The 26,652-nt window shown below is 40.2% G+C and overlaps 2 protein-coding genes across 2 annotated transcripts in view; both read left to right on the forward strand.

The window, feature by feature from the left end:
• The first annotated feature begins 3,013 nt into the window (after positions 1-3,013).
• ICK (intestinal cell (MAK-like) kinase) lies at positions 3,014-25,230 on the forward strand. Its single transcript, XM_009333187.1, has 13 exons — positions 3,014-3,384; positions 5,286-5,340; positions 6,886-7,007; positions 8,978-9,057; positions 11,465-11,597; positions 12,059-12,230; positions 12,788-12,955; positions 15,384-15,680; positions 16,775-16,965; positions 17,589-17,740; positions 19,146-19,274; positions 21,018-21,131; positions 21,597-25,230. Exons 1-13 carry the CDS (start codon positions 3,284-3,286, stop codon positions 21,749-21,751), a joined length of 1,869 nt encoding a protein of 622 aa, XP_009331462.1. The 5' UTR covers positions 3,014-3,283; the 3' UTR covers positions 21,752-25,230.
• Positions 25,231-26,594: 1,364 nt separating this feature from the next.
• LOC103924630 (glutathione S-transferase 3) overlaps positions 26,595-26,652 on the forward strand; it is an 11,471-nt gene continuing 11,413 nt past the window's right edge. The window contains exon 1 of the mRNA XM_009333188.1: positions 26,595-26,649. The gene's annotated coding sequence lies outside the window, so the exon portion shown is untranslated. The remainder of the gene's footprint in view (positions 26,650-26,652) is intronic.

Here is a 26,652-nt window from a genome sequence, read left to right on the forward strand (position 1 = left end):
ATTCCTCCCGCTGCTCCTGCCTTGGCTTTCAGCTCACGGGGCACGCCCAGAGCTTTCGCCAACGAACACAAACAGCGGCTGCTGGGACAACATCGATTTGAACCCGCGGCTTGAAACCACGGCTTTCTCTGTGCGTCCCACTAGTAACGCCTTCAGGTTACTGCCAAAGCACAGAGCGAATTTTAAAAGGCACTTGCTGATTGTTTACTTTTTGCGTTTCTTAGCTTTGGCAGAGGGTGAGCCAGTTTCACTTTCAGTTCTCAGCCCTGCAGCCCTTCAGACGGGAGAGGGTACTTATTTAAAGCGTACATAAGCGAAATAGTAAGTTTGAGTTAGAGTCAGAAAGTAGTCCCGATACATTAAATTAGGCTTGCTTTTAAAGGGCCTTTGTTGGTTGATTTCTGTGGGAAAAAAATGTTTATAGGTGAGGTAGAGTCTGAACATGGTGTTACAATATGGTGAAAATAAGGCTTTTACTTTTTTCTGTTTAGTATCAACACACTCTTTTACTCCAAGACAGTTTTGCAGTTTGTATTTACATCCTTTAACGATGTGAATTTGCCTAGATCGTAGTTCCAGACTAGACTCTAGACTAGATTATACATGTTGTAGCCCTGCAAACTGCTTGTCGGAGACTTGTGTACTCTTTTCAGTGATTTCAGTGGGACTCTACTTAGGTGAAACACTCTGTAAGCTAAGGTTTTGTTTATTCCTGTAGTTGAAGGTGAGAGATAGCAGCAGGTGTTAAGGACAGAACATAAATCTTGCAAAGTAAAATAGATTTTTAAGAACAACTTCACTATTAAGCTCAACAAGAAATGGTACTGATCTAATTAACCAAAGAAGACTTTATTTAGGTTTTGTTCAGTGGATTTTCATACAGGTGGATTTGTGCTTCCATAGGAGCCATGTTAACTTCTTTGCATCCTGGCATGTTTTTTAACATGCATTCCTCACTGAAATCTGTATTTTCTGACTGTTTTTTCCTCTCTAGGTTCTTTGCTTTGCCTTTATGCCTCAAAAATATTTCAATTCGTTTGTCTGTTTTGGTCATGTTTGACAGCAGAGCTGGAATCACAAAGATAACTTCTTACAAGTTTTGTGAAAATCAGTGGCTGTGGAAAGGAGAGGGGCTTAAATTAGTACCCCCAGTAAGGAATAGGCAGTTGTGTTCACCACTTCATCTAGTCAAGAGACATCAGACAAACGATCTGATCTGTCCGTGATAGCCACTGGTGATTATTACTAGCGATGTCATGTGCAAGCAGTGTTATGCATCTTTTGGTTTGCTGTAGTTATCAAACATGAGGCAAAGGTGCTCCTCCACTCTGCAGTCACAGTCCCCTGGACAAGGATGTGTGACAGGTAAGCCAGGGGCAGCATAATGGTCCCTGAATTGTAAGCCATCACATCTGTTATGATTAAGATATCAGAACTCTGTCATTAGGGGAGTATGTGCTGAAAAATCCACAAGTTCCATCTGTTTCGATTTGAAGTTACTGTATAAAATTATCTGTTTGGATACTAATAAACATTACATTTTCAGACTAGGAGACCATACAAGGCTTTGTCATTGTTTGAAATTTTCACCAAGGATCTGAATAAAAGGCCTGGGAGCCAAGGAGTTGTCATCCAGTCATTGACCAGCTGGAGTAACCAAGATGCAGAACCTTGCCTAAACCTGGATGCAGAAACCTTTTTAACCTGGGTGCAGAACATTGCCTAAACATAGCTTTATGTTATGCAGGTGCACAGCCTGAAAACCAGCCAAAAAGAAACTGGTACTCTAAAGTGCCGTTCTTACGGGCAGGCTCTGTGTTCCTTGGCAGGTGGTACAAAATGTGGGATTAGGTCTCCAATTTAAGGTGCTCAGTCGTGGTTCTCTGTAGTAGTGTGTGGAGAGACACGGGTACTGCTAGAGGGCAATTCTTCCTGCCTGTCTGAGACGATACCCAGTGTATAAGATAGTGTTAGGGAGGTGCTGTTTCTTTTTCATATATGATGTGTAAAATTGCCAAAAGGTATATTAACATCATGTTTCCTCATTTTTGTTTGTTTGTTCATGTATCAGTGTTAGTGGGACTAATAGGCTTAGAAGACTGAAAACAAAGGATCTTCACAACATCTTGCATCTACAGGATTGTGGCTCTGCATTGATGTTGGTTCAGAGTTCAAGCAACATAATCCCATTACTTTTAAAATCATAATTTGCCTTTGTGAAATAAGGCAAGATGGAGGAGAGATTTAAGGCTGCTACAAAAAAAAATTGTGGAAATGTAGTTTAAATGCAGGTTGCAGAAGGCAAAAGTCACGAGCCATGAATATTGCTCTCGTCTTAGAGTTGGAGAAAAAGATAATGCAGGGACCAAACCCTCATTGCAGGAGAATTCTGTTTTATTCCAAAAGTATGGTTAATTTATATAGATCACGTGTTCTAAACTACAGTGTAGGAAATACTAGAACAATTAGATTAAATGAGGGAATAAGAACTTTTTTGCTTTATTATCTAGCATTCTGTTGTTCATGCAGTGTCAGGACAAAAGGTTGGATAGATAATCTGATGTAGCCGCTACTTCTAGAGACTGATTCGTGCTTAGGGCTACTGTAGTGAAATACACTTGGTCTTATCTAACATGAATGTAGTATTCTTCCTCTGAAGACTTTGTTTAAGGGAATACATATGGCTATATCTCTAGCATAGGACCTTATGAAAAGTCAGGAAATTGGTTTAACTGCTGGCCGTACAACTTATGAGATGGCGATTTACCTGTCTGATAATTTGGCTAGAACAGATTCCCTCCTATCTTACTGTAATGCTTCATTTTTCTGATAGCAAACTGTTTTCTCCAAGCTATGAGACTTTATCCTCTGCTTTTAGTAACAGTTTCTTCCATTAGGGCTGCCTGCAAGCCTGCTTGTAAAGTACCTCTAGCTTTAGTGTCAGAGTGGATTTGGGGAACATACCCAGTTACATCCAGATACAGGCTGGCCCTTTCTGGTGAGAGACCAAGACAAGTGTTTGTGTATAGCTTACAAGGAGTATCTCTTGGAGGAGAATGGAGTCTGCAAACAAGCAATCTCGGAAGGGTACAGAAATCAAGCGGATTATGTTCTGTGCTTTCAGACCAAAGGCTTAAGTCTTGAAAACATGATTCCTGCAACTGTTCACACTGTCCTGAGTGCTCTATATTTATGCTGCCACAGAAAGAACTGGTTACACTCGGAGGAGAAACACAAGAAACACTAAGGACTGAAATGCGCTTGCAGCTAAAGTATCCTCATCATGAATAGGTACACAACTATCAGACAGCTTGGTGATGGGACCTACGGCTCTGTCCTCCTAGGGAGAAGCATTGAATCTGGAGAGCTAATAGCCATTAAAAAGTAAGTATTTTCATTTGTTATTTAACAGTGGATGGTCCAGTTTTTCCATTCTATGGTCCGCATCACTTGGTCATGCTGGTTTGAGTACTTCACGTTCCACGCAACGTTTGTATTTGGAGTTGTATTGGGGCAGCATGCAAAGCTCAAGTTCCTTGTATCCTCCAAAGCCCCAGCAGAAGATAAAGAGGGTGAGATATATACGCTTATTGTAACAGCGCTCTGCTACTATGTGCAGCCAAACATATATTATGTGTATTATTTAGAGTATTCTGCAATGCTGCTTTGGAATCTGCAGCCCCTTCCCTGCTGCTTACTTGGAACATGCATTTCATGGTCTAATTTCCAGTGTAATGTTAATACTGCAGTGATAATTAACACAATGGATCTCATTGTCCATTATCTGTATCTTTATATGCTATTACGTATTGGTCTTTTCAGCTTAAGATTTTCTTAAAATTCCTTGAGAAATCCACTTGATTTTCTTTGCTGCTTCAGCAGTGACCTCAGTTTGTAAATGGCTTATTTGTCCTCGCTGTGGTAAGAGACAGCTGTAAAGCATTGCAGGCACTTTCCTGAAGTACCGACCATGACCCAGGGACATACTTGTCAAAAGACCTTTCAGCACAATGCTGTATTATATGAACAGTCAATAGCTGGCTTTAGCAACTTTCTAAATCCTCTGTGCTGAGGGTATTTTTCCGTATCAAACCTTACCAGAGGCACCTTTGATTTTCATTTTGCAACATGGTAGAAACTGAAAAATTTCAGAACAAACCAGAAGGTGGTACTTTCTTAGCTTACATGTTAATGCCAATCCATTATTAAGAACAGAAATGGCCTGGTGGCTGAACACACGAGACAGTAACTGCAAAAACACCGCTTAAACAAACAAACAAAAAATCTCCAGAGCCCTTCACGAAATGAAGGGCTTGCAGTTCTTAAAGTATTCTAATTATAAGAGCTGATTTCAAACTGGAAACTTGCTGCAATAATAAGTGATACTGAATTATTGTTAAAGTCTGACAGAGACTCATATCTTCAAAGGGTGCCTAACTCCCTCTGAATCCAGACTCTAAAGCAGTTGGGTATTTTTGTAAGTTTAATCTGTGCTCTTCTGTGTGTGTGCGTACATGTGAGCCTTCATCCTGTTGGTCCTAAAGCATAGAGTTATGTGTGAAAGAACTGAGTCATAATCAAAATGCATATGGACAAATAGGATCATATGTTACACAGAAATACTGTGTTCAGAGTTATATTCTGGCTTAGGGGAAAACGGATCTGCCATGCAGTTTGTTTCTGTTAGAGCAGAGTTGCTTATAAGCTTGAAAGGAAAGGCAGAATTCAAAAAGCAGTTGGCATGATAGATGCAGCTCGCAAGGGAGAAACATGGGGAGCAGTGGACACTGAAAAATTAAGAAATACAACTTAGAGGGGAAAAGTATTGAAATTATAGAGAAATCAAAATACAGAGAAGAGGAGCAAGAAGAATATGATAAAATTGGAGACCCGGTGAAGTAATTTAATTTGGTCTTCATTAGATTTGTTTCAGAACTTAGTGTGAGTTGTTCGTAACTGTCATAACCCTTGTCCTTTTTACAGTTAGACTCTACTCCACTACATTGTATACTGGAAAGAAAAATAGCATGCCCTGACTTGTTGAAGGCTCTGAAATTTTTGCAGCAAGATATATATACAAAAAAAGGCAGTCCTGTGTAATAGTAATGCTTTTAAATTCTATTAGAGTGTACCTTGTCTAGAGATGTAAAGTTTTTTTGACAAAGGAGATAACACGTTATATTTTGATGGAGGAACTGAATTGTTAAGATGTAATGAGATTTATGGGTCTAAGACCAGCTGATGTTGACCATGAATTAATCATTTTTTTCCCTCTACTATTGTAGAATGAAGAGAAAGTTTTATTCCTGGGAGGAATGCATGAACCTTCGAGAGGTTAAGGTACTTGTTTCATTCAACGGTTGGCTTTAAATTAGACGATCCCTGTCACATTTTGGGGTAACATCAAATTCTTTCCACCCCTTTTATCAAAACCTCCCCCCAACATGAGCTGTGGCATATAGCGTTACAGTTCTGTTTCCTGGCTCTACATTTGAACGGGGTGTCTAGTCTTATAAAAATCCTTATTAAAATTCTGTAGTTTTACAAAAAATCATTTGGTTGTGGAGAGCTGCTTCCTCCTTGCAGTGAGTGGTGAGTGAGTGAGAGAGCTTTCCTATCACAAAACCTGGAGTTGATCGGTGTTTGTTTTTCAGAGCTTGAGAACACATGCCCTTTGCTCAGCAGTAACTTTTGTACATGCAGTTGTTTCTGGATAGTTGGCTTGGGGACAGACATTTAGCATGAAATTCTGACACCAGCAAAGCTTTAGGGGTATGTTCTAAGGACCTCCCTTAATTTCTAGTCCTTTTTATTACTGTTGTAAACATGCAGGCAACCTTGGTCACTTTTCTTACAGTACCATGTATTGGTACTGTGTTGTTACAGCAAGAATGAATGTAGAATACACTGAAAATCTAAAAAGGAGGGAGAATGAAGACCCAGGTATGCTGGTTTTGGCTGGGATAGAGTTAATTTTCTTTGTAGCAGCTTGTATGGGTCTGTGTTTTGGATTTGTGACCAAAACAGTGTTGATAACACAGGGATGTTTTAGTTACTGCTGAGCAGTGCTTGCACAACCTCAAGCCTTCTCTGTTTCTTATGCTTCCCTGCCAGCAAGCAGGCTAAGACTGGGCAAGAGGCAGGGAGGGGACACAGCTGGGACAGCTGACCCCAACTGACCAAAGGGATATTCCATACCATATGACATCATGCTCGGCATATAAAGCTGGGGGAGGGAGAAGGAAGGCGGGGGTGTGTTCGGAGTGACAGCATTTTTCCCAAATAACCATTACGTGTGATGGAGCCCTGCTTTCCTGGAGATGGCTGAACACCTGCCTGCTGATGGGAAGCAGTGAGTGGATTCCTTGTTTTGCTTTGCTTGTGTGCGTGGCTTTTGCTTTACCTATTAAACTGTCTTTGTCTCAACCCATGAGTTTTCTCACTTTCTGCCTTTCCGATTCTCTCCCCGATCCCAGCGGGGGGGATGAGCGAGCTCAGCTGCCCACCAGGGTTAATCTACAATATCAAAGAAGAATTTCCAGGGTTATATTTAGTCCTGAATCTAACCTGACTATTGCCAATGCAAGTACAAGAAGAGTGTGAATTCTGCCAGTAGGAAGTTACTTATAGAGAAAATGCAATTGTTTTGGTGCCTACTGTGATGCCAGATAGCTGGCTTTTGAATGACCTGTGCATTAAATTGATACGTATACTGTATATGTATCTGGTAACACATGGAGATCTGGTCTTTGTTCTCAGAGCTGTCTGATTATTTAAAATATTGAAGAATTTTTGAAGCCAAGTCTTCTGCATCAGTGAAATAGTTTTTTCTTTTTCATTAGAGTAAGTCCCTTGTAAAATCCTGTTTGTTTTTTCTGTTTCTAGTCTTTGAAGAAATTAAACCATGCCAATGTAGTAAAGCTGAAAGAAGTTATCAGGGAAAATGATCATCTGTATTTTGTGTTTGAATACATGAAGGAAAATCTTTATCAGTTAATGAAAGAAAGGTATGTAACAGCGTCACCCATTCCTGATATAAATTAATTACTTGCGTAATGTGCTTTTAACACCCCTGTTACTTTTCAAAGGACTTTGGATCATTTGTTTAGGCTTAGATCACTATGGCTTAAAGCTGTGTGCTGCAGTAGGAGCTGTGGCTGTCACCTTTGAGCATATCCCAAACAGTCTAGTGAGAGTTTCCAGTCTCTCTTCCCAGATTAGCCTGGCAGATAAGTAGGGCACTCCTTTAACAATTAGGAACTGTGGACTTTTAACAGCCCTCATGCTGAGGAGGCATTGAACCTAGAACTTTTGATTTCTAGTTAAGTACTCCAACCAGCAGTGCTTTTTCTATTAGAGGGTGGTATCATCACCTCTTCTGTTATGGCTTCCTCAAATAAATTAATAAATAAAAAGCAGTTGAAATGGTAGTCATGAGGGGTCAAATTCTGAATTGCTTCTAGGAATTTCTTTTTTCCTTGCAATTTGAACTGACGTTTTCCAAAGACTGCCTATTTTATTTGTCAGCATTCTCAACAAAATCTAACTTTTTGATATTTGCTGGAGCATTAATAAAGTCTTAATTTTAGCCTTTGGGCCATGATAGCATCCTCCAGAGGATAATCTGGAGCAAAATAGCTCCCTGCTTTGAATTGTTCTCCGAGGAGGCCATTTTCTCTCTACAGACCATAGAATCAGCCTGGGAGATGACAGTAATCTTACTTGATTTTACAAAGTAAGGTTATTCTTACAACATATCTCTGTGAATACTACATAAAATACCTTTTAAAGCATAAAAATACTTATTATGCATGCGCAGGTATAGAACAACTTTAACTAAATTGGGCACATATGTATGGATGCTGATTTTTAATTATGTGAAATGATGAACCTTGAGAAAATGGTTCAAGTGCATAACATACAAACCAATTATCTTCAGGAATTTCTTAGAAATGCTTGATATATCCTACCTCCTTATGAAAACAAAGAGGGCAGATGTCTGTAAAAGTATGCTACACATCATATTCTCTACGGTTTAGCAAGGCCTTGGACTGGTTAGACATTGTATAAATCAAGCCTTTAGGAATGTGATTTATTTGCTTAAGTCTTAGTTAAAATTGCCAGTCTTGCTGGAACGGACTGTAGAGGAAATATGACTCTCTTTCCGTTGTAATTAAAAAAATAAGCAAATATGAAAAGCTGACTCTAGTAGCTGATCTCACTTCTGAAATATGTGATGGTCAGGTTTTTTGAGAGGAGTCAAGCTCAGGAAATTGAATAAGGCCCAGACCATGTTCTTCATTCACTGTTAGGCTCTTTCTGAATAAAATTGTCACTGATTTCCACCCCAGTCCATCTCTACTGTGTTTTGGCATGTGCAGAGGCAGCTGGTATAGAGCTGTTTGACCAGAATCCTCTCTTGGTAAGAGGGGCTATCATTAAACCGCCTGCCATGGCTGATCTTCTCACCTGAATATTATGAGGAGAAGAGCCTCTTGTTTTCAGTGGTAGCAAATGAGACTGGTTTTTCAGATAACAGAATAGAAAGCAGTAGCGTGTCAGCTGTTAGATAACAACAAGAGAAAGTCAAAAGTATGGCTTGTATATGCTCTAGAAGAGAGGCCAGAAGAAACTGTGCATGAAAAGCACTAAATTAACTGTCTTGAGGAGCGTGCCTCATGACCTGTACATGTTAAGATTTGTTCGGTTTGGCCAATTTTCTTTTTTTTTTCTTTTCTTTTTTTCCCTTTTTTAATTCACTGTCCCATGTAGTCTTAACACGATGTCACATAGTCTTAATGTAATGTAATATGGCAGTTCTGCAAATACTGTGTAAATTTTTTTGGAGAAATAAACTACATGAGAGTGCTTAAAATATATCTACAGTTTTATTCTCATTGGTTCATTAGATAGCATAAGCTAATGTGTGAACTTAAATCATTAATATTTATTTCTTCCCTTTTCTTTTATCCCACAGAAATAAACTGTTTCCTGAGTCTACAGTTAGGAATATTATGTATCAGATCCTGCAAGGACTTGCATTTATCCATAAGCATGGTAGGTTATGTTTTAGCTGTAAACCTTTTTAATTAGAGCAAGATAGTGTCTGTGTAAGTTTTTTAATGAGTACACTAACAATTACATTACTAACTTTAATAAAGGGAGTGATCAAAAGAATGGCACTATATGAGAGGTTGAGATTACTGAAAATATCCGTATTTTATAGTTGCCCAATATTTTAGCCTGGAGGTTTGCTCAGTTCCTTTTCTGCAGATTTCTACTTTCTCAAACTGTCAGCTGACCACTTTCTAAAACTCATCTGATGTTAATGGGCACATTTCTTGATAGATTTGGAGGTCCTCTGAGATTGAGAAAAAAGGAAAAATTACTCTTTTCTCAAGGTACGCACAGATACCCGAATAAAACGCACATTCTCTGTAAGGTACACTTAAAGTAATAAAGTCTGAGTGACAAACAGCTTTCATTGCATGGCCTTCCAACTAATTTTTAAAACAATGATAAAAGCTAAAGCTGGTGTTCCAGCCAGTAGTAACAAGACCCACTTAACTAATAAAAAAAATTACTTATTTTAACGATAACTTCCTCACCATGTTTTGCTGCCCTCTGCAATTCTGCCTGCTAAATACACTGTAGTGTATGTTGCTGGTCAGCTCTTGGGGTTATCAGAAGAGAACTAACATCAGTGGCCAAAGTCTTGGAAGTGAAAGGTTTGTAGTAGGACCAGCATTTCAGTTCACTTGAAGAACACATTTAACTTTATTTTGCAAAACATTTTCAAGCTAATGGCTTTACTCTCTGTTCTAATGGGGCTTGGATACTCTTCTGAAACCAAACTAGAAATTCCAGGCTGTTCCAGTGAGATACAAAATACTTAAAAACATAAAAATAACATGATTTATTTGCAAAAATCTAAGCCACTTTTTTTAATAACTTGTCAAATGCATCACAACCTGTCAGAATACCCTTTACTGCTCTTTAACTTACTATAGCTATAAAGAATGAACAATTCTGTGTCGAAACTAGCTGTCTTGTTCACTGACCTGCTACACACTAGACTGATATTTCTGCCAAGATGTTGCAAATCTGTAGTTACAAAGATCTGGAAATTTATGGCAAGCCTGACAGGATGGTCTTGATGGTCTTGTGGCTCACAGTGTAAGACTGGGTGTCCCAAGATTCTCTCTGCAACAGTTTTGGAAGAATCACATGAACTTTTTTCACCTCTCTTTATTTCTCTATTCTGCTCCTGTATGGCATAGAAATGCTTGTCAAGTAAACCTGTTATGTTCTTTGTTCATCCAAACTCTAAGCATCTTTTCATATTTGAATACGCAATCGATTGGTCTTTTTACAAGTTTGCTGTGAAATAAATTGCTTCAAAAGCATTCTGTTGGTGCATTGCATGTCTGTGCAGCAAAATACAGAAGTGATTGTACTAAATGCTAAAAACAACCTTGATTGCTCTGTCTGGTACCTTCCATAAAGAGGCAGTAGTTCAAGTTGGCACCAGAACAGCTACTTAATACCCCTAGGAAGGATGTAATCTGCTGGTTGGTAGACAGCTACAGCACTGTGTCTTCAATACTGTCATGCATTAATCTAACAAACAAAAGTTAATATAGTTATACCTGACAATGTAGACACATCCTATGTGAATGTTTATTCTGTTCTCTGTGGGAGCATATTCAAGGCCATGGAAAAAACTAAGCATGTTGGAAGGTCTCTGAAAAGGAGGTCATAGAGGTCTAGTAAGGTACTACAGAGGGAGCTGCGTATAGGAAACAGTGGTCTCGGATGCCGGCAAGAAAGAAGCATAAGGACAAGTTTTCCAGACTAAGGGTGGAAGCAAATTTCAGTAATATTTTAGCCCTCTTTTCTCATTTGTATTGAAAGAGCTTTTACCAAATGCTCATTTGTAATCAAGTTTTGCTGAATGCAGAGCGCACTAAAAATTATGCTGAGATCCTCTGTCTGATAGGGCGATGAGTAACTGAGTGCTTGCAGATTATTATGTTCTCAGATTCAAAAAAGTTTCAAAGTGCAAAAAAATCATCTCACGTTTTAATTTGTATTCTGTTTAAAAGAACTTTTGAAGTAATTTTTTTGATGCCTTCGTTGCACAGTTTCCAACACAATTAGAATGAAACTAACATTAAAATGGTGTAAATTTTTTTATGTTAAAGAGGCGTCACTTGAAAGAGAGCTATCTGACTGAATGCTGTGAATTGTTATAAGATAGTCAACTTGTGTATACTGTTCTTCACAGTCTGACTGAACAACCATCATACTGACTAGCTCTGTTGATCACGTGAGACTTTGAACTCTCTGTTGTGCAATTGAAGCTTCAGCAGTAAGAACTAAAGCAGAACAGTCCAGGTGGAAAATAAAGGCTACAGCTGGGGGTGGCATTGCAATGCACATCAATATTTCATTTGAATTTTAGGGTTCTTTCACAGAGACTTGAAACCTGAAAACCTTCTTTGCATGGGACCAGAACTTGTGAAAATAGCAGACTTTGGCTTAGCTCGAGAAATCCGATCTAGACCTCCTTACACCGATTATGTATCCACAAGATGGTAAGTGCTAGTATTCGCCTACATCGTGTGAAACTTATAATCAAGCCTTTAAAGAAGTATTAAATTTGTGCTGAATGTAATACCACTTTTGATGCCTCCTCTTTATGAAACTTTTATTTAAGCTTGGCATAATTCGAAAAGCTTCAGTTAGTGCAAGACAGTTTACAGATGGCAGCAGTACAGGAACAAAGAGGGAGCCTGATAAGGCAGGTGGGACATGCTGGGATTGCTGCATGTCAAGAAGGCATAAGAGAGCTTACAAGAGCTTACGTAGGTTTTAATTCTTCATTCTAGGGAAAAAAAATGAAGTCTTATGTATAGGGTAGGAGAGGATAGGAGCTTTTTAAGGCACGTTTGCTCTTAACAGCAAAGAATGAAGAGCTGAATGGTTTCATGTATGTCTGTTTGAATTGTGTTGATTGTTGGGTTTGTTTGGTTTTTTTTTTTTTTCTCTCTTACAGGTACAGGGCTCCTGAAGTCCTTCTGAGATCCACCAGCTATAGTTCTCCAATAGATATTTGGGCTGTTGGTTGTATAATGGCAGAAGTTTACACGCTGAGGCCTCTCTTCCCAGGCGCCAGTGAAATTGATACTATATTCAAAATTTGCCAAGTCTTGGGGACGCCAAAAAAGGTAGCTAAAGTGACATTCCACACTGCAATAATACTAGAGGTGTTCTACAATACAGAATGGCACAATAGCAGTAAGCATAAAAATAATCAATTTTCACTGCTATTGTATGGTATTGATCTCAGATATAGTAAACTAAATTAAAACTTATTTTCTGTGAAATAAGCATTATGTAATTATGCTATAAAACCTGACATTTAGAGGAGAAGAAATAGACCCCTGAACAGCAAACAAAGTCATTAGACTGTGATTTCATTGGGCAGAAATTTCATTTTCTCTTGCATGTTGCGTATAAACCTATGGTTTAAGAGGCTAGAAATTGGAGTCATGGCAAGACTGCTATCTCCTGATTCCATTTGTGCCTTTGACTCGGTCAGATGTAAAGGAACACTTTCCTCCCACCAGAGGTTTGAGGTGAAAATTTCCAGTGAAATCTTTAATGTAGTCTAGAGTAAGCTGGACACAGTCTATTACTGATAGGAGAATATATGCTAGTTGCTTAGGCACTATGATATTTTACAGCTGAACTTTCTTTGTGATTGGAAATCTCATTCTTCCAGAACGACTGGCCTGAAGGCTACCAACTTTCAGCCTCCATGAATTTTCGCTGGCCTCAGTGTGTACCTAACAACCTAAAAACCCTCATACCAAATGCTAGCAGTGAAGCGGTGCAGCTCATGAGAGACATGCTGCAGTGGGACCCCAAAAAGCGACCAACAGCTAGTCAGGTTTGGTTTTGTTTTCTTTTCTTTTTCTCACATCTGCATATGACACTTCCTTTCACTGCAAGACACCTTTTATAGACAGTCACTTAACAGTTGCTCAGGGGAGCAGTTCTTAGAAGGGAGAAGAGCAGAAGTCAAGAACAATTTGCAAGACAAAGAGGAGTAATTAAAAGAGAGTAATCAATCTTTTGCATGCAACATCAACTGCATGGGGTGTGAGCTCAATGATCAAACGTGTGACTGCAGTGTATGTAAGTACACTTGAATATAATCTAGTCACTGTGAATAGCGGCAGAGTGAAGGTAGGATGTGTGGCTGAAGGCTGTGATGCCGTTCTTTCATTGCTATTGATACGTGCCACAGAATCACAGAATGGTTGAGGTTGGAAGGGGCCTCTGGAAGTCATCTGGTCCAACCCCCTAGGCAACATGTGCCAGTACTCCGTCACCCTCACAGTAAAAAAGTGTTTCCTGGTGTTCAGAGGGAACCTCCCATGTTTCAGTTTGTGCCCATTGCCTCTGGTCCTGTCACTGGGCACCACTGAAAAGAGCCTTGCTCCATCTTCTTTGCACCTTCCCTTTGGGTATTTGCATACTTTGATAAGATCCCCCTGAACCTTCTCTTCGCCAGGCTGAACAGTCCCAGCTTTCTTAGTCTTTCTTCAGATGTGAGATGCTCCGGTCCCACAATCATCTTCATGGCCCTTTGCTGGACTCTCTCCGTTATGTCCATCTCTCTCTTCTGCTGGGGAGCCCAAAACTGGACACAGCACTCCAGGTGCGGCCTCACCAGTGCTGAGCAGAGGGGAAGGATTGCCACCCTCGGCCTGCTGGCAATACTCCTGCTCATGCATCCCAGGATACTGTTAGCCTTATTTGCAGCAAGGGCATATTGGTAGCTCATGTTCAACTTGGTGTCTACCAGGTCCTTTTCTGCAAAGCTGCTTTCCTGGTGGTTGACCCCAGCATGTACTGGTGCATGGGGTTGTTCCTCTCCAGGTGCAGGACTTGGTATTTCCCCTTGTTGAACTTGATGAGGTTCCTGTCAGCCCATTTCTTCAGCCTGTCGAGAACCCTCAGGATGGCAGCACGACCCTCTGGTGTATCAGTCACTCCTTCTATTTTTGTGTCATCAGCAGACTTTCTGAGGGTGCACTCTGCATCGACATCATTAATGGAGATGTTGAAGAGTATTTGCCCCAGTATTGATCTCTGGGGTACACCGATACCTACTGGCCTCCAACCAGACTTTGTTCCACTGATCACCACCCTCTGGGCCTGGCCGTTCAGCCAGCGTTCAGTCCACCTCACTGTCTACTCATCCATCCCAGTGTTGCCTGGATAAAGCTAGCTTGTGCAAGGCAGTTTGCAGGGCAGTCTCAGCTCAGTTGCACTGTAGATAAGTCCCAACATCCTGTACATAAGCATAGCCCGAGTCATCAGTATTGCACATGTAATGGTCCAGTTGATGTTGTTAACAGTAGCCACTGATTTCAGATATCAGTACTGTAACGGTAGTACCCAACTGATGAAATGAGTAGGGCACCTTTTGAAAAACAGATGTGATTCTGGGTTCAAATCTGACTTGACTTCAATAGGACCATAGCTGAACCTTTGTGATTATATCAGACCTTCAGTACAAATTGTAACAAAAAGCTTTAAAGCTAATTAAAGCAGTTCAAAAGTAAAATAGATGAAGAACTCTCAAAGGTAATGAAAAGCAAAAAATGCTGACTATAACTTGGTATTAAGAGCCATTAACAAATGTTTTACAGTAAGGTACAAATATGGTGAGGAATCTGAGCTTTTAGAAGCTTTTTGCAGTGAGAGGTCTTTGGGAAGGGAAGATGAGTATCCCTGAAACAGCAAGGTGGGTAGAGATGAATTGCCTTTACTGGCAACTCCTTAATTACTTGTAAGGCAGGATAAAGGTACTTTTACCAACATATCTTCAAAAAAAGAGGCCAATTTTCCAAAGGATTATATTTCTTTCACTTGATTCAGTCTTGGAACTGGAGAATGGAAGAGATGGGATGTCTCTGGGGTCATTCGTGTCTTGATGGCTGAATCTGTGATGACTGGTGTGTATGTGTTTGCACACGTGCATGCACACACACACGAAGAGAGCACATAATGAAACATGCCTCTAGATGCTATATACCTGCTTATGTATCTTACTTCTGCAGAACCTTTTCCTTTTGTGCAAGTCCACAGAGGATTTGATAACTTGGTATCTGTTGAAACTTTTCTACTATTGCAGCATTATTCTGTAGTGGATTGTGCTCACTAGAATCTAGTGTTGAGAGATGGGTCTTCTGCTGTTTACCACCCCAGAAAAAGAGGAAATTAAATTTGTACCATCACACAGGGCTAGGGTAAATTAAAAACTTTGGTTTCCTAAGTTGGATCCTAACATCTTTATTATGTTTTAGGCACTTCGATATCCGTACTTCCAGGTTGGGCATGCCCTGGGCGTTCAGGAACTGGGGAAACAAAAGGAACTGCATAATAAATCGTCTCTGCATATTAAGCCTGTCCCTCCAGCACAACCCCCTCCGAAACCTCACGCCCGCATTTCATCAAGGCCTTTTCAACAAAGCCAGTCTTCTCAGCACTTGGTGTACCCCTATAAGACAGACAACTCTGGGGCTGAGCACAATAACTACTTACAGGAGGACAAGTCTAACCAGGTTCTTCTGCCTGCAATTCACAATAAGGTTCCTCAGCAGGTAAAGGTCCATCTAGCATAAGATACACTTCCTGATGTACTACCTGATTTTTCCTTAATTGTGTTTCTTTTTCTTGTTCTCTTTCAAGGTTCTTATACTTTACTAAAAGAACAGGAAATGGGAATAAAGAATAGTTATAACTTTCTGCTAGAAACTGGAAGTTACTTTATTGAAATCTAAATGCACTTGCTATAAAACAAGCAAGTCGATTTCTCATTTCAAAGCCATTTTATGCTTCCCTTTGTTGCAAAGCACCACTTAAAGGATGACACTGTGATTTCATACAAGTAAAAAGGATGTGCAGTGGTCAGAATATTAATGGGATTGATGCCAGAGAGAAAAGTATTAAGCTAAATAGTATTGAAATGAGGGGGAGGTGGGCTATTGCCTTCATCCATTTAAGGCATCCAATTTATGTGACTGAGAATAATAGTCCCTTTGGGCTTCTATACTGGCCATGGAAAACAACAGATTCTTCTTTCAGTGTAAGAACCTACCATTTCTTTTGGTTATACAGGGAGACTGGATTAATAAGATAGATGATGAGAGCAGACAGTGTGAATGCTGCTGCTAAGAGATCGGTCTTAATTAGGGTCTGTACGGGCCATGTACAAGAGTTGCACAAGGTTGAAATGCACTGATGAGCTTAAATGGCTGAGGAGACACAAATTTGTACCTATGCTGTCCCACAAGAAAACCACATTTTATAAATGTCTAGGTGCAGGCTTGTGGAAACATGATCATGCATGCAGTTTTGTACTCCCAAGATGGGTCAAGAAATAAAAATTAAGCGTAAGCTAGTTGTTTGGGAGGTGTATGGTGAAATACAAATAGAAATGGAATTGAGACCTAAGAAATCTATTCTTCTGTCAGTGCAAGATACTTTATTACAAGATGAAATGCAGAAGATACATGATAATGACTACAGGCTACAGATTGTGTTCTTTGCATGTTTAATGAAGATTAGGATTCTGTTGTTACAGCTCTACTACCACTATTACTCTTTGAGACAGGAAAAAAAAGTCCTCTTTGTTCCTGTCACCTGGTTTATGGCGTAAGTGCACGGGTTTGTTTCTTTTCAATCTTTATAATAGAAAACATCAGCTGGGACTGAGAATATAAATGGTGAACTTAAACCAAAAACTAGGCGAAGGTGGGGACATCTTGCTAGAACAGTCAAGAGTTCTGAAGACTGGGATGACTTGGAAGACCTTGATTTCAGCTCTTCCATCACGAGGATGGACTTGAAAAACAAGAAGAGGCAGAGTAATGAAACTCTTTGTAGGTAAGTTGGTTTCTTTTTTCCTTAGGCTTCACCTCTTTTTTCATAATGTTGCTCTTTATGCTTTCTGTGGATCTAGAAACATATATCCAGGCCGGTAAAGGATATACAGCTTGTCTCTCTCCTGCTTTGCCTTGACTGCTTGTTGAATGCTGACCTTTGAATTGCAACACATTTTTTGATGGACAGTGCACCCTTCTATACAATTCCTTGTTCGTTTTTCCCCACTAAAAATGATGCTTAGCTTAAGTCTTCCCAAGTTAGTCTTTGAATATATACTTCCTATTTCACATGTGAACCATTTTGACATATTCCACGCATATAACCTGTTTTGGGTGACTCTAAGCTGCAGTTTCCATGGATCATACACAGTAGAGAAGAACTTACTGAGTGATTTATAAAAACTTTAAAAGCAATGTATAAAGGAACTAGAAGCGCAGATCTGATTTTCAGGGGCACTTGTATGGCTTCAGGCTGAAAATACTCCCTGTTGTCTGTGTGTTTATGCTGTAGCAAACACAGTATGAAGAAATGATTCCTGGAGATGGGATGGAGATGAGAAGGCCAACTGTGGATAAACATATGTTATAAGAATTAGACTAAGTGTAGCAATTTTTGAGTTACAGATTTGAAAGCATTTTGGACCTGAAGCCTTCAGATGCTGTAGGCTCTGGCAGCAGTGCACCTTCCCATGCGACCTTTCTACGGCAGGACACTCCCACATTGCGAGTTTCTGCAGCAAAGCAACACTACTTGAGACATTCTAGGTATCTACCTGGTTAGTAAAAAATACTTCTTTTTCTTCTTGTAATTCCAACAGCAGTATGAAATAGTCATTGGTACATTAGGCTTTATCCTTTGAGCTTGTGGAGGGTGGCTATTGCTTGAAGAAGATGAGGAGAGCAAGAGCTTTGCTAATGTAGGTGGCCATGATACAAATTACGTTCTAGCAGTCCAGCAACTGAGATAAATCCTGCCTACAAGAAGGGGACAGGACTGTTGGTACTTCTTCCTCCTGCTGGATACTCTTTTATACTTCGAAGTGTGTTAGAAAATGTCTGTTAATGTGCTAAGCTATTCCCTGTTTCCCTAAGAAGGGTAAGACTGGTCTTCTAGACTAGAAAAGAAAGTGCCCTACGTTTACCTCATGAGTATATAATACCATGAACAATGGAAGTTAACTAATAGTGGGAATATGCTTTGCTGTAGCTTGGAGTTAAATAGAATGCAAATCCATGTCTCTATAGAGGAATTGCATGCCTGTCTTCATGTTAACCTCTGCTATACTGAGACCAGCACTGGGGCAGGATGAAGTACAGGAGGTGGACAGCATGTCAGCCTGTATTAAAAATGAGTTGAATATAAATGTATCCTCTTTCATAATTTCTGTTTATAAAGGCAGTGTTAGCTGTTCATTCACTTGTAGTACTAATACTTCAGAATTAATTAAGTAAACTAGAAGGTATCATGATGGTAAACTCAGTCTTTTTTCCTGAAACAATTAATTTCAATGACTTTGAAATTGGATCACTTAAGTAGAGTTTTGGTAGCTAAAAGTTGTGTTACTAGAGGAGGTTGTAAAACACATTGATCCCAAGCCCGCTTTTGCTTACCATAAATTGTGAGCGCATCCTTGCATGTTAGGTACGTGGCTTAAATATGGGATGTACATTAAATACAAATAATATGTGACATATGAACTCTACTGCAAAGTGTTTGCACAATCTGTGGTTTCAGTAGATACACCAAAGAAGAGTACGGTACTATGAGAAATGTAATCTACCATTATTTACTCTCAGGTTATCTTGTCGCTGTTAGGCTAAAAGCTGTAAAATGCTGTGTTTGATACGAAGCATAGATTTCATTTACGTAGCAAGGTTTGCCTTCTGTGACTTCAGAATATTTGTGGCCTTGATGTAAGGATCCTGTCTCTTGACATAAGCAGCCATTGATGCTAGTGGAACTACTTACACTATTATCTTTGCAGGATTAGGGCCTATGGCTAGTCATAGCATTCCCGTATGAGAGGATGGGAAGTAACCCAGAGGCATGTTGAGTGAAAATGTTTTGGTTAATTTCACTGGACTGGACATCTGCTTTAAGATTGTGCATCAGATGGAATGAATACAAGCCTATGTAATAGCAGAGATTTCAGCGTGGTAATTTTTGCATTTTTGCAATAGGAATAAGCACAAGGAATAGCATAGTCTCCACTTCAAACAAAGAGTCCGTTCCATCTAATCCCTGGCCCAGTTCTGGTTTGCTTGGGAAAGCTTCTGGTTTGGGAGGAAGTATTAACAGGATGAATTCAGGTAAGAAGCTGTGCTTAACACTCTGAAAAAAGATAATAGGTGATGTCTCTGCAATTCCAGACAGCTGTAGTTTGGGATCACCCATTTCGAGTACTTTGTCAGCTCTGAAGATACTTGCTACTGTGTCTGTTCTTTCTGTCGAAATCAGTTATAAGCACCATTCCTTGGATTTGGAGACTACCTTAAACTGAAACATAGTAATTTCTTCTAATGAATCCCCAAAAGTCTGGTTTGAAGTACCACATGCATAGCAGGTTGGACAGCTTAGGTCTGTTCAACCTGAAATACTTCATCTTGCCTTCAATTTGCCTCGTCAGTTTTTGTAAGTCGTATTTTCAGGTTTCCAAATTATTTTAGCCCAGCTGGTGCATAAATGACTGTCATAGAGGAGGAACCTGGTCTAAATTGAACTAGCCACACACACCATTCTTGTTATGTGAATAAAGCAAATCTATCATCTATCATCATGTCTTTTAATTGATGCTGTTTAAAATAGTGAAATTATTATAGCTTTAAAAAATTCAGACAAAAAGCAAAACTCTTCAATTTTTCTTCTTCAGGTTTTTGGGGCATTTGGTATTTCAGGTATTTAATCCCTGTTATTTGATTTGAAGTAATTAATTTGTAGATTTTTACATTAGATTTTACCAGATAAACATGTTGATGTTTCTAGATTGTATCTATGTATTTCCTCTCTATATCTTTCTTGGCTTCAGGTTTTCATGTGATGCTACAGTTCTGCAGTGCAGTACTTGTTTTGCATATGTTGTTACAAAAATGTTTGATTGAGAATATTTCTGTTGAATCTTGTCCCAAAGAAACATTTTGGGCCTTTAGAAACTCTGGTTTAAAAAATAAAAACCTTAAAATTTTGGATGTAATTTAATCAGAAAATTGTTCTTTAAAGATTCAAGATGGGAGGATGTTGTAAATGGCTAAACTACATGAGAACCTTTATATACGAGCTCCTTCTTGGTTCTTCTGCAAGTTTTTGCTTCTTTTGTAGCTGCATAGCATATCATTAGATTTTTCCCTTTTTTACTTGTTACCATCATTTCCCACAATATGCTTTGCCACTGCTCTGCTGCTCTAGTACATTATAGGCATATGTGCGGTGGATCTGATCTGTGCATGCTAACTTGTTTAGTGTCCATCTGCGCTATGACTCTAGGCTGTTTTTTGTTCCAATTTCTACAGCTTACCCTACAGGTCAGTCAGATCTGTTCCTGCTCATCTTAGGGACAAGTTCTGTACCTGACTTTCCAAATTTGGAACATGAATCTGTCCCAATTTATTAAGTTGCGCTCTTACTGGCTTCAGTAAGAGCTTTGTGTAGCACCAGAGCCCCAGACTCACTGTGTAGAAATCAAGAGTGAGTATATTCATAGGACCCAGTTGCTGAAAGTCAAGCAAAATAATTCCAGCTGAAATGCTAAGTTTTGAAAGCTTTGAGAAACCTTGAAAAAGCTGAGATGTCAGGGAGAAGCAGAAATTGCCCTTCTAAGAGTACAATTTGTACCTGTTTTCCATTCGTCTTTAATGCAGTCTGATGCTGACAGTCTCCTGAATGCAGGTATATATAGGAGCTGTGGGTTTCTAGTACCTTCAGTGAAGTCTTGTTTTCATCAGTCTGTGATCAGGCTTGATCTTGAATGTGACCCATCAGTGCACACCTTTGTCACCTGTTGACAGTATGGGAGATCCATTGTGTTGAGCTCAAGTGTTCCTTGCCATTTCTTTCAGGGCTCATAGGATCAAGCGGTCTAACTAGCGGTTATATCCCTTCATTTCTGAAGAAGGAAGTAGGCTCTGCTGGGCAGAGGGTTCAGTTAGCACCAGTTGTGGATCCATCTTCTAGTAAGTATAGTACCGAAGTTGCCTTGGTCCCTCTCTCATTACTTGGGTAATGCTGTATATATGCAGCACTGAACTACATATCTTTGCTTTACTTTATTTGTAAATATTTGACTGACAGGAACTACAGTTTGTAACCTTGCAGAACTTCATATGGACAAGGATTTGGTTTATTTTTACTTTGTTAATGAAATACGTGGGTTTATCCACAGCATATTTTGATGGGACCTAGAGGTTGGTGTGAGAGCTGGCACAGAATCCACATTTGTCAAATCAATGATAGAAATACTCCTTGTCTGAGAAGGTTTTAGGGATTGGATCCGCTATTGTTTCACATCAGCAAATTCTATTAAAAAAGGAGGTTTATTTCCTGAAGAAATAAGGATCTGGACCTGCATCCAGTTGCTGTTCAATGTGAACAGCTACTCACTGAACCTTTATCTCATGGCATTTTCTTTTGTCCCTTAGATTATGCCTCTCTGAAGTCCGTAAGACCCCATCTTGGACGGCCGTCGTTCAATTCACCTACAAAAAGCACACCAAGCTTGATGCCTCTCCCACCACCAGCTCAGCCGATCCATGGGCGTGTTGACTGGTCTGCAAAGTACGGTGCTCACCGGTGACGTGTGGAAATACTCTCTGAACCAGTGCGTGTTTCCCATGAAATGGTGGCTAACATGAGACAATTTGATACTGTTTTATATACCTGTAAATTTAAAAGAAACAGATCTTCTATGAACGAGACATTTTGAAGGCTTTTTTAACTTTTATTTGTATTAATTTGAATGCAATCTTGTACCTTTTTGTATAAAATTGTTTTGTTATATAATTGGGTCCAGTTATTTTCATAAATCTGATACATTTTGTATATATGGCTTAGGGGGTTGGGCATTTTTATATGATAAATTTTTATAATGAACTTTTTTAAAATTTAACTTTTCCTTTATTAGATTCAACTTTTTTATAAAAGTGGATAAAAAAAGCAAAGTGGTGCAATATTGCAGTGGAAGAGAAGTGCTAAGGAAGGGGCATTCATTAGACATTTTCTGAAGTTTATGTGCTAAACGAGGCTGTATAATTTCAGCGATGCCACATCTTGATGCCACGCTTCTGTTGTCCTATACTCATTTGCTTTGTACTGACATCGAAGGAATGAGTGACTAACAGTCTAAACTCTCCTTTGCAGTCACTGAGAGACTGCTGAAAGTCAGTGGGAGGCTTTTTTTTTAAATTTATTTTTGTTTTTAAAAGGCTTTTGTTGGACTGCTGTCCAGCTTTCCAGCTCCATTCTTTTGCTTTTACCAAATTTGGGGAATCTTCTCGTTTGGTGAAAGGTGAATAGCCTTCTGTAGGTCCGTTTTTTCACACAGCGCTCTTTTGTCCTGCTTCAAAGTTGCTGCTTGGCATTGTTCACTATGAAATAGAATGTGGACCTACCTCTGGTAAATTCATTTAAATGTTCTAATGATTTCTAAGGAGAGTGATCAGATTCTGTTTCTTCTTGTTTTGTTGTTGTTGCTGCAAATACAAGATCTGAAGACATATTTAAGACAGTATTAACAATTATAAAGCTGGTTTCAGAGTAACAAAGCATTAGTGATATGCCAGCAGCAGAGTTTAAGGAAACAATATCTATGCAGCTGACTTAATTTTCACAACTGTTTTAAACCACTTCTGGGGAAAAAAAAAAATCCAGAGGAAGTGAGTCAGTTTAAGCTTACTTCAGTTTTTCTTCACTTCAGTACATCTTCACTTACAACGTGAAGAATATGTCAGCTTCTGTAAATCAGGCCCTACCAGGAAAAACAGGACCTTACCTGGTCCTGCTAAAAAACGTTCTAAAATTGTGGTTGATATCACAGAAACTGGTACAGGTCTTTGAAGAACAGTTTAACTCAGTTTATAAGAGAAAATGAATTATCAGGTTACAGAGAAAAGAAAATAGCCCCATAGTCTGGTTTAATTCTGCACTGGAAAGGAGTGCTGGAGTCCAGCCACCAGCAAAAGATTCATTTAGATCACAGTCAGCATTTGGCTGTTCCTGCACCTCCTTCCACAGAAGAAAGATAAAACAGTACAGTGCTGTGGGAGAACATCTTTTATAGCTGCGTTTTGGAACAGCACCACCAAAGCTGAAGTCTGCTGTGAAAATGCATCTTCCTGCAGAAGTGTACAGAAATGCTCACCTTTCTGAGCTCATTTTATGAACAGATCAGGCAAATCGTGTATTTATGAGACTTAAATCCAGTCTAAAGGGATCAGAGCAGGTATGCTTCTCAGCATCCGGCCATCTCGAAGGAGCTGAATGGCTAGCGTGTCGGTGAGATCCTCTCTGTGGGATCTGCCGGCACCCACAAGGGGCAGCCGCTGTGGACTGGAGGCTGGTCACGCATGCTGGCCTTTTCAGTACTTCCCATGGAGAACGTGTGGGACTTCAAGGAAACTGTACCCTAGAGTATGCTGCTGGCTCAGTGCTACAGGGGGAACCGTGAGGAGCATTGGTCACCGTTTGCTTTTATGGACTCGGTCCACAGTGAGACAGTACAAGACAAAGAAGGAGGAAAAGGGTCTATGCATTAAAAAAAAAGTATGCATATAAGACTTACACATGCCAAGGACATGTTGTGTGTCCAGCTACTCCGTTATTTGCTCATGGCAACTACTAACTCCAAACCATACCTAACTGCTTCCAAAGCAGCGATGCCAATGCATACCGGTAAAATAAAGCAGCCATTCGATTTCTAAAGCACACACCGATGGTGTCTTTGGGTAAGTGGAAAGGGAAATATGTATATTTGTGTGGAAAGATAGTTGTTTCTCTTGGTGGAAATAAATATCTGTATTTATGTCTAGATATCATTTAATTTATTTTATCACTGAATAATTGGTCTCAAGAGGGAATGCCCTGAACCTGTCCTAAGTATCCCTAGACCTAAGTAGGCAATTGAACTAGTCTGTTCCGTACGCTGAATTCCTACTGGTGGAAGCAGGAGACAAAGAAGTCACGAGAACGGGCTGCTGAGGCTTGGACTCATCCTGCCTAACTGCAGGCACCTAAGCGTGAGCTCATTTATTGTGAGCTGAGTCTTTAAACCAGTGGTGAGTGAGAATCGTCTCGAGAGAAATTCGGCTCACCTGAGAACTTAGTAGCCCTCTGGAGATGCCTGGGTCTCCCCACTAAGGATGGGGACTACGCCACGTGTTGAAAGTAATACAGGATGAATCTGAGCCTGGCCTCTAATCGCTGAGCCATTACCAGCTCTGCAGTGATTTTCTTGACTATAACATTCAGGTTTTGGTCAGTCCAGCAAAAATATTAGAAAAAGAAGCAGTACTTTTTTTGGCATATCTCCTCCTTTCCCAGATTAAAGCCTTTATTTTGGAAAAAAGCTAATCATCTTGATATTCAGAATCATTTCTGTTAGTTTTGCCTTAGTGGAGCAGAAAATTAGCTAAGTGTAATGGCAGGACTTGTAGCTTTTACTCAAGGAAATTCCTACTGAAGTTGGAAAGAGTTGTTTTTGAGTAAGGACTGAGTTGACTGAGCTTTGTATTTTACTGTGCTGTTTCAGTGTGCAATATGGATATGGAAAAGATGTAGGTCCAAAATCTGGACAAGCAGCATATCTGAGAATTTATCATACGTAACCTACTACTTTGTGTTTTAATATTTAGCAGCATCTTTATGCAAAATGTTTTTAGAATTCTACTGTTTACATTTTCTCAGGCTTATGCATAACATGTAATAATGACCGTTGGAAATAAAGAAGCCTAACAGTGGACTCATTCACCTCTCTAATCCAGATTTTCTTAGAAATATTGTGTAAGTGCCATGATGTCAGCAAAAAAAAACCCACACCCAAGCCAGAAAACCCACTTCCACGGTATTTCTGTATCTGATAAGGCTGTTGATACAAGTAGGATGTTCCATAATGTGAGGAGGAAAACTTACAATGAATTGAACTTACGTGGAAGGAGAGAGTGGAATTGTCAGAGTAAAGAAATAACGGTTCTTGTTTATTCAGTGTTTTTGTTCAAAAAATGTTATAAATGTTTGTTTCATTCCTTCTGTGTCAAGTCTCCTGCCCAGAATAAAGTTAATCTTGAAGAAATATTGACTGACTAAAGTCTTGATATTTTATTCAGTGTCTAATAAAAGCGTTTTAGTTTGGCTTTTGTTTGGTTGTTTAGTTGTGGGTTGTTTTTTTTTAAGTAGGCCTTACATTTGGTGCCTTCTCGGAGGGGTACTGCCTCCTGGCAGCCGTGCTCTTTCTGCAGGTTCATTGGCCACGTGATTCAAGTCTAAGCATGTCGTTTCTGCAGTATACTCTGAGCTTTGTGTAAAGCTAATAGTTTAGTGCTTGGATGTCAAGCACTGAATTAAATAACGCTGAATTAAAACAAGATGCGTAACACCTCGGAAGAAGGACAGGCAGTTGGACTAGATGATCACTGTACATCCCTTCCAACTGAAATAGTCTAGTCTAGTCTAAATTGTTCTCTTGGGTGTCTTGGGTCACCTCTCCTCAGCCTTCTCCCACTGCTTTCAAGGCAGTAGAAGCTGAAGACAGTTGATAACTTACAAACCCAGCCCTTCTGCTAACTGTTCAAGTGGGCTTAAAGTGAACTGTACAGGTGACGAACCAGGTGAAAAATACATTTACAAGTGCAAAGATGCTAGGCTGTAACTGGCGTGTGCTCAAGAATTCGTAGGTGACAGGAATGGAAGTGGGAGAAGCGATAAACAGCACGGCCTGCAGGGGCGGATGTATTATATTAGCATTCCCCATCGCGCGCACATACCACCCACCGCAGTGTGAATAAAGGTGTGTGCCAAGAGGAGTTTGCTGCGGGTGGGAAAAGGCTGTTTCTGGTGGGTTTGGCGGTGCAAAACAATGGCAGACTGCCCCATGCAGTGCCTCACTTGGATGTGTCTGCAGTCTTGGAAGCTTGACTACCCTACGTTCTCCTACAAATGGACCTTGAGCTTGTTTGGAGGTTCTAGCAGGGGAGCGCAGCTACCGTATACCCTTGACCGATGAACGGTACGTCTCTATCGGGGAAGGTCGTCCTCTTCGACCGAGCGCGCAGCTTCGGGAGGGACGCACATGGAGCGGTGAGGGAGGAAGGGGACACCCGCCTAGCCAGCCAGATCAGCCGAATCAACCCTGGCGATCAATGGGGTGACAGATGTCGCAGCCAGATCGCCCTCACATCCAGAACACAGCTCCGTCCGCAGCGGTATATAACGGTCACGACGCCCGACCATCTTCACCTCACGGCGATGCCGCCCAGGCTGGGCATTCAGTCACGCATACCATGGAATCACCTTTCTCTGACGCCAAAACATTTCGGGCTAAACAGTTCAAAAACTTTAACGGTTTTTTTGCTACGTTTTCCTGCAAGAAGCCTTTGCGAAATATGCAGAGTAACGGCTTCCCATTGGCGGCTGTCCCGCTTGTCACCGCCTCGTAGCGCTGAGGCTGGGAGCGGGGCGGTGGCGACTGCGGCTGCTGGCGGGGTA

Source organism: Pygoscelis adeliae, unplaced genomic scaffold, assembly GCF_000699105.1.
Source record: "Pygoscelis adeliae isolate BGI_AS28 unplaced genomic scaffold, ASM69910v1 Scaffold57, whole genome shotgun sequence".
Taxonomy (NCBI): domain Eukaryota; kingdom Metazoa; phylum Chordata; class Aves; order Sphenisciformes; family Spheniscidae; genus Pygoscelis; species Pygoscelis adeliae.